At 43.7% G+C, this 16,211-nt stretch overlaps 2 protein-coding genes across 3 annotated transcripts; one reads left to right on the top strand and one right to left on the bottom strand.

Annotated features, from left to right (window-relative positions):
* Window positions 1-4,226: 4,226 nt before the first annotated feature.
* plaub (plasminogen activator, urokinase b) lies at window positions 4,227-9,953 on the bottom strand. 2 transcript variants are annotated; one of them, XM_079492649.1, is made up of 11 exons: window positions 9,816-9,953; window positions 9,650-9,704; window positions 9,379-9,483; window positions 9,071-9,224; window positions 8,874-8,980; window positions 8,165-8,211; window positions 7,871-8,055; window positions 7,165-7,316; window positions 5,986-6,126; window positions 5,110-5,258; window positions 4,227-5,016 (listed from the first exon to the last, which is right to left on the bottom strand). In XM_079492649.1, exons 1-11 carry the CDS (start codon window positions 9,882-9,884, stop codon window positions 4,819-4,821), a joined length of 1,362 nt encoding a protein of 453 aa, XP_079348775.1. In that variant the 5' UTR covers window positions 9,885-9,953; the 3' UTR covers window positions 4,227-4,818. The 2 variants fall into 2 exon arrangements, with proteins under 2 accessions (XP_079348775.1, XP_079348776.1); XM_079492650.1 differs by having other exon boundaries at window positions 7,871-8,057; window positions 8,170-8,211.
* A 3,677-nt stretch (window positions 9,954-13,630) lies between these two features.
* Window positions 13,631-15,446, top strand: LOC306915105 (galanin receptor 2a; the record flags this gene model as incomplete). The annotated part of the gene is made up of 2 exons (XM_079492351.1): window positions 13,631-13,971; window positions 14,801-15,446. The coding sequence occupies 2 exons, from the start codon at window positions 13,631-13,633 to the stop codon at window positions 15,444-15,446; spliced, it is 987 nt and encodes a 328-aa protein (XP_079348477.1).
* Between the last annotated feature and the right edge of the window lie 765 nt (window positions 15,447-16,211).

Below are 16,211 nucleotides of genomic sequence, written 5' to 3'. Positions count from 1 at the left end.
CACACACACACACACACACACAAAACATGATTATATTACTCCTAAACATTTTGCCAAACATCACACACACTCCTATCCTCCTGGTGGAGACCTGTGCCCAGAAGGGCACTTTTTCTAGTTATAACTGTTTTCTTGTAAACTGTAACTCTTACTCTTCAGAAGGTTTATTGTTTCAGTTGAAATTTCATGTGAATAATTGGGCCTACTATAAACCACACAATTGGAGTGAAACCATATGCAATAAATAAGTCACTGAACAAAGAAATATATATTCTAATGCTAAACCATTGCTACCTAATAGATTAATTCTAAATCTCATTCTAATTTCTACATTTAGATTCTATGTCAGAAATAATAGCACCTGTTTCTTTAAAAGAGAAAGGATGTGAGGCTACAGTGAGGAAAGGACTTCAATGCAACAGGGAATCCTGCAAAGAGCAGTTGCGAGGCTCCACAGCCAGTGAGTGAAGGGATTTAGGGGTAGCCCTCTACTACGGGAACTACACACAGTCACAGCTGGCCTTGTTATTTCTGTTTGGCGAGCTGTGTCATCAGGCAAAGTGTGGGAAACTAGTCTAGTGGAATACAGACGGTGCAACTAATCTATTTCAGGAATTAGATTAATAATGGGTGCATGAGCATGACTACATAGTTTTAGCTCAGTGGTCTCATCTTGACATCAGCGTTGATGATCTATAGTCATTTCCATAACTGAAACCTGCCTGTTGGGGATAAGTCTACACATCTTTTGCTATTAGATTTAGCTCAACAATCATTGCATTGGAAATCATTGCATTGGAAACTATTTTCTTTTCTTCTTTTTTTTGGCTTTCGCCTTTTTATTGATAGAGGGATAGATGAAAGTAGGCTGACAGGAAATGAGGAGAGAGATGGGGCACACTGCCAGACTGGATTACCAGCCAAGGTGCCCAGATAGCTACGCCAGCCGCCCGGGCCTGGAAACTATTATTGATGCTCCTATATCATGTTTAATTTTTGGCTGTTTCTGTGTTTTATATCTGTAATTCTGTATGTCTTGATTGTTTGATTTTTGTGTGTGATCTTGACAGCACTGCAGATGAGGATGAACCTCAATGCTCTTTTTCGAGAATAAACAAAAGTTTCAATCAATGTTGTGTCTCAGAGGTGGGCTATGGACATCTGTGGATCATTTGTTTTATTGGCATGAGTGGAAGGAGCAATAAAACAAATTATCCACATGATAATGAGTGGATGAGTGGATATCCATGCAATCCCATGAGGTGGAGTTTGATGGGCTGGACCTGGGTTTGAGGACAGACAGAGGGAAAACTAGAAAAAGTGCCCTTCTGGGCACAGGTCTCCACCAGGAGGATAGGAGTGTGTGTGATGTTTGGCAAAATGTTTAGGAGTAATATAATCACGTTTTGTGTGTGTGTGTGTGTGTGTGTGTGTGTGTGTGTGTGTGTGTGTGTGTGTGTGTGTGTGTGTGTGTGTGAGACACGGCTTGGCCTGTTGTAGCGCCACCATGAGGCTGATTTAAAAACTGTCAAGTGGCATTTCTTCCTCAGCCTAGTGGGAATATGCATGCAGTTTCACTGCAATCGGACACTGCGTTGATTAGTTGTGGCGATTTGTACAAAACGGGCACAAAGCGGGCTACTCCTGAAAAGTTTAGAAGCCAATCGTAGGCAATGAAGGTGGATTATGAGAAATCAAACAAACCCGTCTTGATCACATGACTATGGAGAGCATGTGTACCGATTTGCGTGAAATTTGGATAACATCTGAAGGAGTAATATTAGAAAATGTGTTTTACATATGTCGGCCTCCTGGTGGCGCTATAAAGAGAAGATGTGAAAAAATCTAGGCAAAGGTTTTTCCTTGGCCTCTAGGGAGTTGGCATACAAAGTTATCCACAAATCCGTGCAGGTGGAGGTAAAAACACTTTTCGGCCAGTTATAGCGCCACCATGAGGCTGAGTTGAAAATGTTCATGTGGCATTTCTTCCTCGGCCTAGTGGGAATGTGTGTGCACAATGTCACGGAAATCAGACGATGTGTTCATGATTTGCAGCATTTTGTTTGAAACTGAGCACTCCTGCGAACTTTGGAAGCCAATCTTAGCCAATCAGGATGGAGTCTGAGAAATCTGAAAGACGTGTTTCGTTGACTGGCTCTAGAGAGACTGTGTACCAATTTGCGTGATGTTTGGACAAAATCTGTAGGTGTACTGTCCAAAAACTTGTTTTGCACAAAGCGGCCTCCCGGCTCCCGGTGGCGCTATAACAGGCCGTTCTGGAAATTTTGGGGCAGAGGTTCATCGTTGGCATCCAGGGAGTGTGTGTGCAAAATTAGGCATCGACCGGGTTAACGGTGCCGGAGATTAGCTGTTCACAGACGGACGGACACACGGACACACGGACACACGGACGGACGGACGGAGTGCAAAACATACTCTCTCCCCATGCCTTCGGCCTGGTGGAGACAATAATAATGACCTACTACTTGATCATACTAGTACAGTGTCACACAAAAGCTAGTCTCTCGAGACAGACTCTCGAGACAGACAGACAATTTCTAATCACTGGAGCAATTATTTTTGATTTCTTGTCCACATTTGGAGTTACATCATGGCAAGGTAACTACACTACCCAAACCTCTAAAGTGGTCCTACCCTTTAAGTGTTATTATTATGGATGTTAGTCTTTAAAGGATGCTTTGCAGAGTCAACCTAGAAAAAGTACCCTTCTGGGCACAGGTCTCCACCAGGAGGATAGGACTGTGTGAGATGTTTGGCAAAATGTTTAGGAGTAATATAAACATGTTTTTTTGTTTGTTATTTTTTTGCAACAATTTTCTTCATTTTGTTGAGGAAATGCAGAGCCAGATCACTCATAGCATGAGGATAGAATTCTGGATGAGCAGGACATGTGCAGCATTTCGTACAAAACGGGCCACTCCTGAAAACTTTGGAAGGCAATGTTAGCCAATCAGTGTAGAATCTGAGAAATCCAACAGACTCGTCTTGATCACATGACTACAGAGATCATGTGTACCGATTTGCGTGACATTTGGATGAAATCTGTGCGACTAACATAAGCAATGTGTTTTGCAGAAATCGGCCTCATGGTGGCGCTATAACCGGCAGATGTGGAGGGATGCAGGGACAATGTTTTTCCATGGCCTCTAGGGAGTGCGCATACATAAGTTGTATACAGATCGATGCAGTTATAGCTAAAAACAGGAATTGGCCTGTTATAGCGCCACCTTGAGGCTGATTTGGGGAAGAAATGAGTGGCATGTCGTCCTCGGCCTAGTGGAAATGTGCGTGTATAATTTCACGGAAATTGCACACTGTGTTTGTGATTTGTGGCATTTTGTTCGAAACGGACCAATCATGTGAGCTTTGGAAGGCAATCTTAGCCAATCAGGATGGAAGATGGGAAATGGTGCAGATCCGTGTTGATCACATGATACACTAGATAGTGTATACCGAATTGTGTGATGTATGGATAAAATGTGTACGATTAATCTACAGAAATGTGTTTTGCCTAAATCAGCTTCATGGTGGCGCTATAACAGGCCGTTGAGGAATATTTGGGGCAGAGGTTCGTCGTTGGCATCCAGGGAGTGTGTGTGCAAAGATTGGCATGGATGGGGCCAACGGTGGCAGAGATTAGCTGGTAACAGACGGACGGAAGGAAGGAAGGACGGACGGACGCACACACACACACACACACGGACGGAGTGCAAAACATACTCTCTCCCCATGCCTTCGGCCTGGTGGAGACAATAAAGGAGGATTCTGTGAGTCACAGGCAGACAATATTTCACAGGGATAGTGAGATAATTTATCAACAGCTGCAAATTGCAGCTATAGTAAGTATCCGTTTATAGCTGCCGTGAGGGGCATTCGCTTCTCCGTCAATGATTTGTCACTGCTTTCGCTATTAATGACAAAACATGTTGGTTCCCAACAAGTAGAAAAATGGCTGTTGCTGATTAGCTCCCAGGGTTGATGTCATCATTGAGATCCAGAGTGGACTCATAGCAGATTCCACATGCATGACTACTACTAGGGTCAGAGTGGTGAGCGTAGGTCGGATGGTGTTTATTTAATACCATTTCACGTAGTCAGATGATCAGAGATTGCCACCAAGAGGGAGATTTGGCTACGCAACCTACTCCAAAAACCTGAGTGGCAAGTGGAAGGGCTAAGTCCCTCAGAGAATGAATGACCTTAAGTTGGAACTGAGACAAATTATTTTTGTTTTATTTAAAACAACACTGACATAATCATTTTTGTAAAAAAAACATTAAGGGAAACACAAAAATAACTCCAATATCTCAAATATATAATTACTCAAGAAAATACAGAAGTAACTGGAAACATGCTGCAAAATAACCGCAGGCAGCGGTAAATATGAATTACTGTAAACATCTGTACAATTTAATAAACACAATAATGTAGTACTAGCAACAAATGTGAATTCAGTATTATAACTGAAATACCACAAATGACCCTTTATTGATCCTCATCGGAAATTCAAGGAGACTCAAAGCAGATTCAAAAGAGACAATCTATTGGTGACCCAATAGCCAAGCCAACCACGTGGGCCAACCACGTGGACACCTGAAGTCCCCAGTTCGATTGCTGGCCAGCCGGACCATTTGCTTGCATGACACTATACCCTACTCTCTCTCCATGTTTCCTGTGTCTCTCGCCCCTGTACCTATCAAATAAAGGCTCAGAAAAGCCACAAATAATGACTACAGGACACCAGCAGTCAGTGTGTAGGCTACTATATTCACATGCCAGCAGTTTCGGGAAAGAGGGTCATTTCTGAGGGAACATGATGGACCCCGTAGTAATGGAATCTAGACCCGTCTTCTCTTCAATCCACTGGTTGTAATTGGTCACTGTGGTATACACACCTGGACGGAATTCCTGTGCACAGCCCTCGCCCCAGCTGACAATACCATGCAGGAAGAATCTATCATTCACCTCACACACCAGAGGCCCACCTGAATCCCCCTGCAGAAAGGAGTGATGTGGGTGAGAAATGCAAAAACAGCATAATCATCGGGGCGATGTCTGATCATGTTTTGGCTTGTATCACTCACATACCTCGCATGCATCCTGACTCCAATCAGGGTGAGCGGCACAGAACATATTCTCTGTGATCATGTTCCCGTAGTAGTCTTTTTGACGACACACATCCTGAGCCAAGGGGTTCACTGTAGCCATTCTTAGGTATTGAGAGTTATACCACAGGCCTGGAAAGAGCGACCAGATAAATATACCCATGAGGGAAATTCAGTTTGCTATGACAATTACAGCAGTCAAGTGCTCAAGAACAGATAATAAAAAATGAAAACAGCAGAAAACAATTGCCAGCCAGATAAGATAAGGAGGGCCAAACAAAGAAAGTCAAAGCGTAACTAAGATTTCGTATTGGTCCAGGGGTGTCCAAATGTTTTTCAAAGCGGGCCAAATTACAAAATATGAAAACATGGGTCAACAAGGGACAGCTACTACATCTCCTACCTATCATAACGTACTTTCAGACCATATTAAAGTATGGAAGTATGGAAATGCATGGCATTTCAACAATTCTATTTCATCAATATCAAATATCAATATGTTGTTTTTGTCAGGTGCGCTGTGAACAAAACACAGCCTTATTTAACACAACAAAATGTGATTCAGATGTGCAAGGTCTTTCTGTCTGTTTAGCTACGAAGTGGTTAACAGTATATCTACAGCTACAGTACATCTATATTTCATTTGCATTACAATGCCAGTGGGCCTACATTAAATTAGAGTTCTCAAATCGTGCCCCGGGCCGCAATTGGACACCAGTGAATGATTGGTCAGTCTGCAGACTGGCCGGAACACCCGTTATCATTGTTGTACAGCCAGGAAATTAAGGAAAAACAATACAGGTACATATATGATGTGTACAATATGCATTTAAATGACAAACATGAAACTGTACTGTACCTTTTTTCTCTTTTCCATAGCCTGCAATCTCACAGTAAGCGCCCAGGTGGAGGCTCTGGTGGAGGGGTGGTAGACAGACTGTCTTTACAGCCTGTGTCTCCTGTGCACACTGACCATCTCTGGCCCTCAACTTCAACAGGGCTGTGAATCACAGTGATCATCAAACATAAGTGACAGGTGACGATGACAGTGTTGGCATATAAATACCTGTTGTTTCTTGAAAAAGTATCACTTTATTATTATAGTAAGAACTGCTAAGCAGTCTCAGTTGATCTCGATTTAGGATCATGCTGGCAAGAGAAAAGTGACTATGAAATCTAAGTGACTATGAAAGAGTTAGCCTACTGTATATCATTAAGACATGGTTGACAGGAGCTTCAGTCACAAAGACTGGCCGGCTAACTAGCTAATGTTTCAATAGAACAGTCAGTGACTAAAGTGACATCTGCATTTCCATCTATGGGAAAGACATCAATAAATACAAATTGTGTTTGAAAGTGCAGATTCAGCGACCGTGATGCTTGTGCATTAGTGAGACATGGTGGACAAAGTCGCAACAGCGCCTCTTCCCATGACTGATGTCAATGCATGGTGCAAAAAGGTGTCTGGGGGCGTGTTCTCTCCTCCACGTCATCAGCGCCCATACCTTAGGTTGAGGTTGGCCTTTCTGTGTGGAGTTTGTATGTTCTCCCCGTGTCCCATAGGGTAGGTACCCTCACGAAAAACATGCAGTTATCTCAGTCTCTACTGCCCCCCCCCCCCCCCCCCCCCCCCTGGTCAGGGCGCCTGATGGAGGGTCAGAACTGTCTGAACTGGTCAGAATAACGTGTTCCTTCCACACGCTACGTCCTACTGGGGAAACTCCACCCTGTCAGGTGATATGAAGCGGCCTGCTCACTCCTCATGCTTTGAAGGAAGCATGAGCTCAGTTCAGGGCACTCCCCAGGTTGGCAGAGGGAGAGTATAGTGCCCAGGACAATAATTGGCACCGGGTGAAAAATGGGTTACAAAATCGTGGTCCATTTGTGTTTGCTGGATGCACTCAAAGTGGCCTAACACCTTACTAATATTTGTCACCCCTCTGTATATTATTCATGTTATTTGTCTGAAAAATATGATTACTATAGTATAGTATATAGTGTGCATATGTGTTAAGAAAAAGAACATTTGAATTCATACCAATATCATTATTGTAGTTCTCCTCCCTGTGGTCAAACATGTCATGGACGTGAAGCTCCTCCACTTGGAAGGTCTGCTCCAGGGTCAGGTCGGTCTCATTCAGGGCATTCTTCCCCAGGGTGACGGATAAACGGCGTGTTTTGGTTACAGAGCTGGAAGAGAGTCACAGCCAGGACATTCTAACAAACCAGCTGTCACTGTTTGCTTTTCAGCACCTGCTATTGTTCAGCGTTGATTTTGACAGAAAATTTTGATTTAGTTTTAGTCATAGTCTTTTTGAATAGTCATCTGAAATGTTTTAGTGTTTTAGTGTTTATCTACTAAATCAACAGTTGATTTAGTCGACTAAAATGTATTTTGGCGGGCCTTGATGCCTTCGTATACAGATTTTACACTTGTTTGCATGCTGAAAATAGCCGATCTACAAGCTCACGACGCAACGTGTAACGTTGTAAGCTTGTATCTGGTATTTTCAGAGCGCAACACCAGAGTGCAACCTAAAATGACTTGACTCGCTCCAGGCAGCCCAGAGGGAGGCGGGGCCCTCCCACCACGGTGATGGACCGCCATCAAAACCACCGTTTAGGTGAAGAGGTGAACGCCGAAAAGGTGGCCACCTCTTCGCCTGAAAACTGGCGTATGAATAGGCCTTTCGTGGACGACATGAACATTGTTATTGTTTGCAGTGAGTGTATCTATACCCTACCCATCAGGGAAGCAGTGGGCGGCGGTGAGAACCCAGCAGGGAGAGATCAAACTCCCTCCACAGCGGAAAACCTTCTTGGATCTGCCCCGCCAAAATATGGCAGCGATCCACGGGTGTGATTCCACAGTAGTAATTGGTCCTCCCACGATCTTCATCTGCTTCCCAGGACGCTGGCCACATGTTGACTCTGATGCAGATGAATGAAATGCTGTTGGTTTAGTGGTGCGAAAGAAAGCAGAACATCTGAGGAAAACATTGCAAAAACTGTTCTTCAGAAAGAAGACAGTCGGTAACTTTACCTGTTCCTGGCTCAGTGGGTGTGGGTGAAGATGGGAGGGGATCTAAAGATAAGAGATATATATTTGATTAACAAAGTAATGCAGTTTCATACTTAAATGGACTTCTGTAATATTGTACTTGGGTGTTTCAGTGTATGTGTACATTGTGTAGAGGTCTAAAAGTGCCGAGTAGTGGTTGTTGTGTCTATAAAAATGCTTTGAAGAAGTTGCAGGTGCCCGGTTTGTAGCCGGCTGGGGGGCGGGGGATCCGGGGGCCTCTGGCCAGTCACTTGGTGGCGGGCTAGAGGTCACCGGAGCTTCTGTCTCCTCGGGGTGCGAGCAAGGGCTGGATGCAGGCCGGGCTTGTGACAATTAATGTTGGATATCTGCTGTATATTATGAGTCATGTCTCCTGCTGTTCCCTGCCTTGCCTTGTACTGTTTGTCAAGCTGTTTTTCTGTTTTTCTTTGGATTTATTTTATTGTCTCTGTTTTTGTTATGTGTTTTTGTTTTCTTGCATTCACATTTATGTTTGATTTCTGTTTCATTGTTCATGTTCAAAGTTCAAAAAAACAAAACAAAGTAATGCAATATCCACAATGGTACAGTAGGTGCACACACACACGCACACGCACGCGCGCGCACGCGCGCGCGCACACACACACACACACACACACACACACACACACAGGATGTGACACGTGTGGAGACGAGAGTGCACTTACCTACAGGTATGTCAATAATACCACACTGTGGAATATCACAATGCTCTTGCTCCAACTTGTAATTTCTCATTACATAGCACCATGGGCGTCGGCTGTAATCGAGGTTTCTTTGGAAAACAGAGCACTCTACTTCAGTCGAATACAAAACTTGGCATGCATCACCTACAGTGCATGAGAAGAATGTCTATAGCTTGTACCTGCAAAAGTTGTGTCTCCCTGATCTGACATCCGATGACAAATGGCGCTTCCTTGTGTCCAAATCCCATTTCACACATGTTCCTCCACTCTCTGACTGAGACACGGTGCCTCTGTAGAACAGTCCAATACCATTGTAGCAGGTGGCACTTGTTACTAAAAGGACAACACAGATGGAGCTGTTTTTGTGCTTCTAACATCATTTAACTTAAGTATGAGATAAATACAGCCTACAACACGGGTCCCATTTGGTTCAATTTGTTTTGTACACTCTCAAGAGATTTATCACATGCATGAGGAGTTTCCTTACCAATTTCACAGCTATGCCCTCCAAAACCTTCAGCACACAAGCAGAACATGTGGTCACCGGTAGTTAAGGATGTGACAGAGGTTCCACCATGAAGACAAATTCCACCTGGAATTTACATTATTATTAAGTTATATTGATATAGTGCAAATGTTTGCCTGTTATGACATGCCCAGAACAGAGACTCTGCTTGGTTTCATGTGGTTATTAAGGTGGATAGGAGAGGAAGAGTTGCCTAAAATGATCATCCAAATGGCAACATGGAGTGACCTACCTGATCTTCCAAAGTGGAATGAAGGAAAGGTCTGTCTTTTCAATCTCAAAAAGCCCTGTAAAGGCAAAGCAAGCTATGTAAATACTCATGAAAACACACTTGACAGACCAGCACAAATTATAATTTACAAATTATAAAGCAATAAAACCCATTATGTTTTCTTTACCGCCTCTGTTGCTGAAATGGACGTCAAGGCGTAGATTACAAAGCCGAACACGTCTGTTCTCCTCGTCATGTTGTCGTCCTATAAAGTTTGAGTTTCTAGCGACGTGCACAGTGTACAGACAGCACATGAATCTGCTTGCAGTGAAATCTTTTTATTCAGGGGAAACCCTAGGGCTTTGCTCTGTTATGTCTGTGTTCAGGGCACATGTGTGGGGCGGGGTCAGTGATGCGATTGGCTAGGGAGCATATATCTTTGACAGGCTGGACCATTTGGTGTGTGAAGAAATTATATGGTGGGTGGTGCAGAATGGGGAATGAATGAGTCAGTCTTTACACAGTCTTAATCCATTAAGACACAGTCTTAAGCCATGGAATTCCCAGGAAGCTTGACAACACACTACTATTGGCAGAGGGTGGGTGTGTAGTTGCTGGTGCAACAGTTAAGTTTGTTATGGCACTGTTGTCACAGTAAACTTGCTAGAATTGTGATAACAAATCTGACCCATTCAATCATCTAATTCCAGTGGTGGAAAATAAATACATTCACTTAAGTACTGTAAACTTACACATAACTTTTACTTCTACTCCACTACATCCCAAATATTGTACTTTTACTCCACTACATTTATTTGACAGCTTTAGTTACTAGTTGCTTTGTAGAAATTGATTATTATTACAAAACATACATTACCTACTTCACTTCACATACATTTCGGCCATGAGCTTGTAGATCTGCTATTTTCAAAATATTTGTATACATTTGAAAACTTGAAATGGGACATTCTGTACTTTTACATACCAACATTTTTGCACTTTTACTCAAGTATATTTTGAATTCCGGACTTTTACTTGTAACGGAGTATTTTTATATTGCAATATTGATACTTTTACTTGAGTACTTTTCCACCATGCACTAATTCTAAACAGTCCCATTATGCTCAATTGTGACTCTTTCAGCACTATAAGCTTGCGACTTAAACAGGTCACACCAATGACACCGTGAAATATCTGTACCGAAACCAACACACGCGCGCACACACACACACACACACACACACACACACACACACACACACACACACACACACACACACACACACACACACACACACACACACACACACACACACACACACACACACACACACACACACACACACACACACACACACACACACACACACACACACACACACACACACACACACACACACACGCTCCACCATGACCAAATCATGTTATTGAGAAACAGAGAGCAAGACCGTTCCATTTCAAATGGGAGCCAATTTACCATTGAGGGCCCTCACACCTGTCGCACCGCAGAGCCAATCATTATGTGTGAGTCATAGTTGAAGGAGATGATTTGAGAGCGGATGAGTGGAAATCCAATCGGTCCATGAGGTGGAGTTTGATGGGCTGGACCTGGGTTTGAGGACAGTGGGCGCGGGCGGGCACACTGTCGCGTCAGAAAAACGGCTAGAGCAGGTGTCTCTTCCAGGTTTTGAAACAGCTGGTGGATGGAAAACGACGCTAGTGCGCAGCTTCACCTTCAAAAAACGGAAACGCTTTGCAGACCCTACAAGTTGAAGCCGTGCACAAGCGTCAATTACATCCACTAGCTGTCTAAAAACCAGGAAGAGACGCCTGGTCTAGGCGTTTTCTTGTCATCTCTTGACGCTTAAGTGTGCCTGCACCCAGACTAGGGATGTGTAAATGTGTCAAAAATGAAAATCGATTAGCATAATTCAATATTAATCGATAAATCGATAACCCCCCCCCCCCCTGATGTAGATGCTTAACAATAATTTTAACTCTTGAGAGTTAATAAGGGTCCATTTGGTTACTAACTCCATCTTTTAAATGAGGACCACTGGTGGTCCCTGGACCAGTGTTGAGCCAATTGATCACCATAGCAACCCCAGCCTAGGCCTGATTAGGTAAATTCCCAACATCTACTAAATCCTCCAAACATGTATCTTGATTGCAATCAATCTCCACTCACACTCAATGACTCACACTCCTCATGCAGCTACACAGACACATTCCAGGCACACTTTGGTAGGCCTATATAGCCCTGTCCTGTTTGGATGACAATATTGCCTTTCCAAAAGATTTTCATAAATTTCTCCCCCCGATGATCAATTATTAATTTTCATAATCGATTTCGGGTCCTGTTAACGATAATCGATGAATAGATAAATCGGACCCATCCCTAACCCAGACAGAGGGAAAACAAAACAGCTGAGGGAAAGAATTCAAAAATCACAGACAACAAAACAAGTGTATGCATAAACAGCAGTAGCCTACATGTAACAGGAATTATATAGAGATATGGTTTAAAATAGGGATGTCCCGATTCACTTTTCACGGATCTGTGGGTAGAATGGCATATTCACCGATACCGATATGATCCGATATGACAAATAAGGGCCGATCCGATACTTTTCCCGATACCGATACAGTATCGGGTCATCTCTAGTTTAAACCAAATTAAATGTTCCTTTAACAAAACATAACACTCAGTATCCAATACTACAAGGGAATGTTCAGCAAAAAATTCATGTCGCCTAATAAAAAATAAAATATAAACCTTTCCCAGCTTTCAGTTATACTATAGTCCGGCAGCCGGGGGTGTGGAGTGGGACATTTTTGCCTTATGGGATGTTAATGGTATGGTCACATATAAACCCCTGTTAAAAATTTTTTATGAATGTATGTAGACAATATTTAATATTTACGGCCAATAAAAAAGACTATATACCAAATGTCCCACTTTAAACAAAAGACGCCTATATTGACTACCTGACAGACAGACAAACAGACAGACAGACGCACATACACGCACACGCACACGCGCACACACACACACACACACACACACACACACACGGTTCATGTTAATTTGGGACATATATAAAAAGTTGGTGTTCACTGTTCACTTTACGACTTGTCAGCTTTTTAGTTTTTAATTGGGTGAAATCTACAACTCCACAATATCAGCACTAGGCCTACTTTTTTTTATAACCTTATAAGCGCCAGTCGCCAGAGGGAGTCAGTCAAGTGTTCAGTTTTAAGAAGATACTTGATAGGGAACAATTTTTGCGGAGACGAAAATGAAAGCCTCATGGGTATCGAACCAACCAAGATAACCACGCACGCGCGCGCGCGCGCACACACACACACACACACACACACACACACACACACACACACACACACACACACACACTTACCAAAAACAAAGCAGCAGCATGCCTATAGCTATAGGTAATCAATGCCAAAAAAATAATAATAATTAAAAAAAACACGACCCTAAGTCAGGTAGTGGTGCCCATGCAGTTGTCCAGTTGTAGCCTACTCGTCCAAAGTGCCCACATATTCTTAGTGCCCAGTTGTCCAAGTTACCACTCGTCCAAGGTGCCCGCAGGTGTCCAAGTGCCCACATGTCCATAAGTGCAGTCATACAAAAAATCCTCTACACACGTCGACAATGAGATGATGATGATGATGATGAATGATTCGCGATGAGAATTGCTAGGAGGGAGTGAAAGAGCAGAGAGGCGACTATATGGATCGACAGCAGGCGGTGCGCTCATTGCGCACGGCAAAATATGCTTAATCTGTTCTAATTTCTACCTGATGATTGATCTGTTCCAAAACGATACGTGTTTGCAAAATGTTCGTATAGACTATAGGCTATAAACACTAAACTAGATTATTTAAAATCCGCCCTGACGGGGAAACAATAATGCGCTAAGCAATTTGACATATCAAATTAAAAGTGCGCTTTTTTTGGACAATATGCTTTCATAAAAAATGGATATGTCCTTGAACTCCTCTTCGGTGGAATGGACGACGGAACCAGTGGTCATTTCTCTGGTCTTTTCACTTATTTTCTTGGTCGGCACCGTGGGAAACTCTCTGGTCCTCGCGGTTGTCTTTCGCAGTGGACAGAACACAAAGACGACCAACTTGTTCATTCTGAACCTCGCCATCGCAGACCTGTCGTTCATTGTCTTCTGTGTGCCGTTTCAAGCCACTATTTACACTTTGGACGAGTGGATCTTTGGTCTTGTTGTGTGCAAAGTGGTCCACTTTATGATCTTTCTCACCATGTACGCCAGCATCTTCACCCTAGCAGCTGTTTCACTGGACAGGTGCGTTAAATGTCTTGTGAGAAAGGAAAGTTGAAGTTGCTATAATATTCATGTTTTAAGAGCCATATAATAGTCTAATGGTTGTGAAGTGAAGGGTTGATTAATATAGTAATTTGACATGTCATGACTTTTGCCAAATTTGTTTATCAACATGCTTTGGATTAATTTATTGATTTGATTTATTGAATTGACTATATCTCTGCTGTCAGGAAGAAACCACCTAACTCCAAAATGTTGATTTTTCAGGAAAATGTAATATTTTTAAAACAAAGCAATACTGCCTCATCAAAGTTGGCGTTGTGAAATTATATATTGTCAATAAATTGCATGAGAGGGGGAGAGATGGTGGAATTAGCTGCTTTAGCAGACAGTTTGAGGGTCCAATGGAGTTAAGAGGTTTTGTTCAAAGCGTTTTTAACTACTTTCCATTGGTTCAATATTATATATACTATATACTATATTATATAATATATACACAATAGCACTGTGTTCAATAGCACTGATTTATGCAAAAACCTCAAAAATGGAGTTAGGTGGTTTCCTCCCGACAGCAACGATATATAATATGTGTGTGTGTGTGTGTGTGTGTGTGTGTGTGTGTGTGTGTGCGAGCACGCGCATGCGTGCGTGCGTGTGCGTGTGTGTGCGCGCGTGTGTGTGCGTCCTTGCATGCGTTTGACTTTTGACAATTCATGTCAGTACCACACAGTAAAATCCTCAGTGTTATCATTTTACTCTGAGAGTACTATAGAGAACATGAACACTGAAGATTTTACTGTATAAAGCTTTGGACATTGCTAAAAAAAAACATTGTGTTTGCACTTTGCAGGTATTTCGCCATTTGCTACCCATTTCAGTCCAGGCAGATGCGCACGGCAAAGAACGCTTTAACCTCCATCTGCGTGGTGTGGTGCTTGTCCCTGGCGTTCTCCGGACCCTATCTCAGTTACTACACACAGATGGACCTGCAGGGAACTCTGGTGTGCATCCCCGCCTGGGAGTCCGAGCCACGCCTCGCCATGGACATGTGCACGTTCGTCTTCGGGTACCTCGTCCCCGTCCTGGTGCTGAGCCTGACGTACGCGCGCATCGTCCGCTACCTGTGGACCGCCGTCGACCCCATCGAGGAGATGTCGGAGTCCAGGCAGGCCAAGCGAAAGGTCACCAAGATGATCATCATCGTGGCGGTGCTCTTCGCCGTCTGCTGGCTCCCCCATCACCTGGTCGTCATGTGCATGTGGTTCGGACGCTTCCCGCTCAGCTATGCCACCTACGTGCTGCGCATCCTCTCCCATCTGGTGGCCTACGCCAACTCCTGCCTCAACCCCATCGTCTACGCGCTCGTCTCCAAACACTTCCGGAAGGGCTTCAGAAATGTCTTTTGCTGTGCACTGGAAAAGAAGGTGGTCAACAAGGTGAATGTCATTCAGGTGGTGAACACGGTCAGCGAGTTGGAGATGTCCAAATCCAATTAGGATCTGTCAGACTAGCCAGGTCACAGGTAACCTGGCCCAGCCAGCATGCTTTCTGGTCTAGAGGGGCGGGTAGCGCATGAAGCAATGCGCTGGATAATATTGGTTCACCGATGCGAGCGCCCGCCCGTGCCCCCCCTCCCTGGTAGAATACAGTGGAGAAAACCGACGTCACCATATTTCGAGTACACTCCCACTCCTAGACCAGGAAATGTGTCTCGTTCCCCCAGGCTCTCATTTTCTTTGCCAAATGCGAACGGAAAATAAAAGCCTGGGTACCGAGGCTAGGTCACAGGTGTCAAGACAGTTCTAGGCAGGGGTCAGTTAGTTCTAAGCAGGAGGATCTCTACCAACGCGGTGTCACCCAAACACGGTGAAATAGCACGGATTTGCAATTCTGTACATACACTACTAGAAAACCCGAAAATCTGTACATATTACACTGAACTCCTCCCCATACACCGTGACGGAGGGGCGCCATCTCTACCGAACCTGAACCACGAGGAGTTGCCGTGTCGAGCTTTGCGAAGTTCGGTAGAGCTGACTCAGCCCTGTCCGAGTTGTAACCCAATAGCACAGAATCGTAAATAATGTCAACCCTGATCTCACCCAAACACGGTGAAATAGCACAGATTGGCAATTCCATACATACAATACTAGTGAAAGGCATGCCTCCATCGCGGTCAAAACAGGAATAGAATAGTGTAATATGTACGGATTTTGGGGATTTCTAGGCGTGTATGGAATTGCCAATTTCCCCTTGTTTGG

Source organism: Electrona antarctica (assembly GCF_951216825.1).
Source record: "Electrona antarctica genome assembly, chromosome: 22".
Taxonomy (NCBI): domain Eukaryota; kingdom Metazoa; phylum Chordata; class Actinopteri; order Myctophiformes; family Myctophidae; genus Electrona; species Electrona antarctica.
This window is presented reverse-complemented; position numbering and strand designations above follow the sequence as displayed.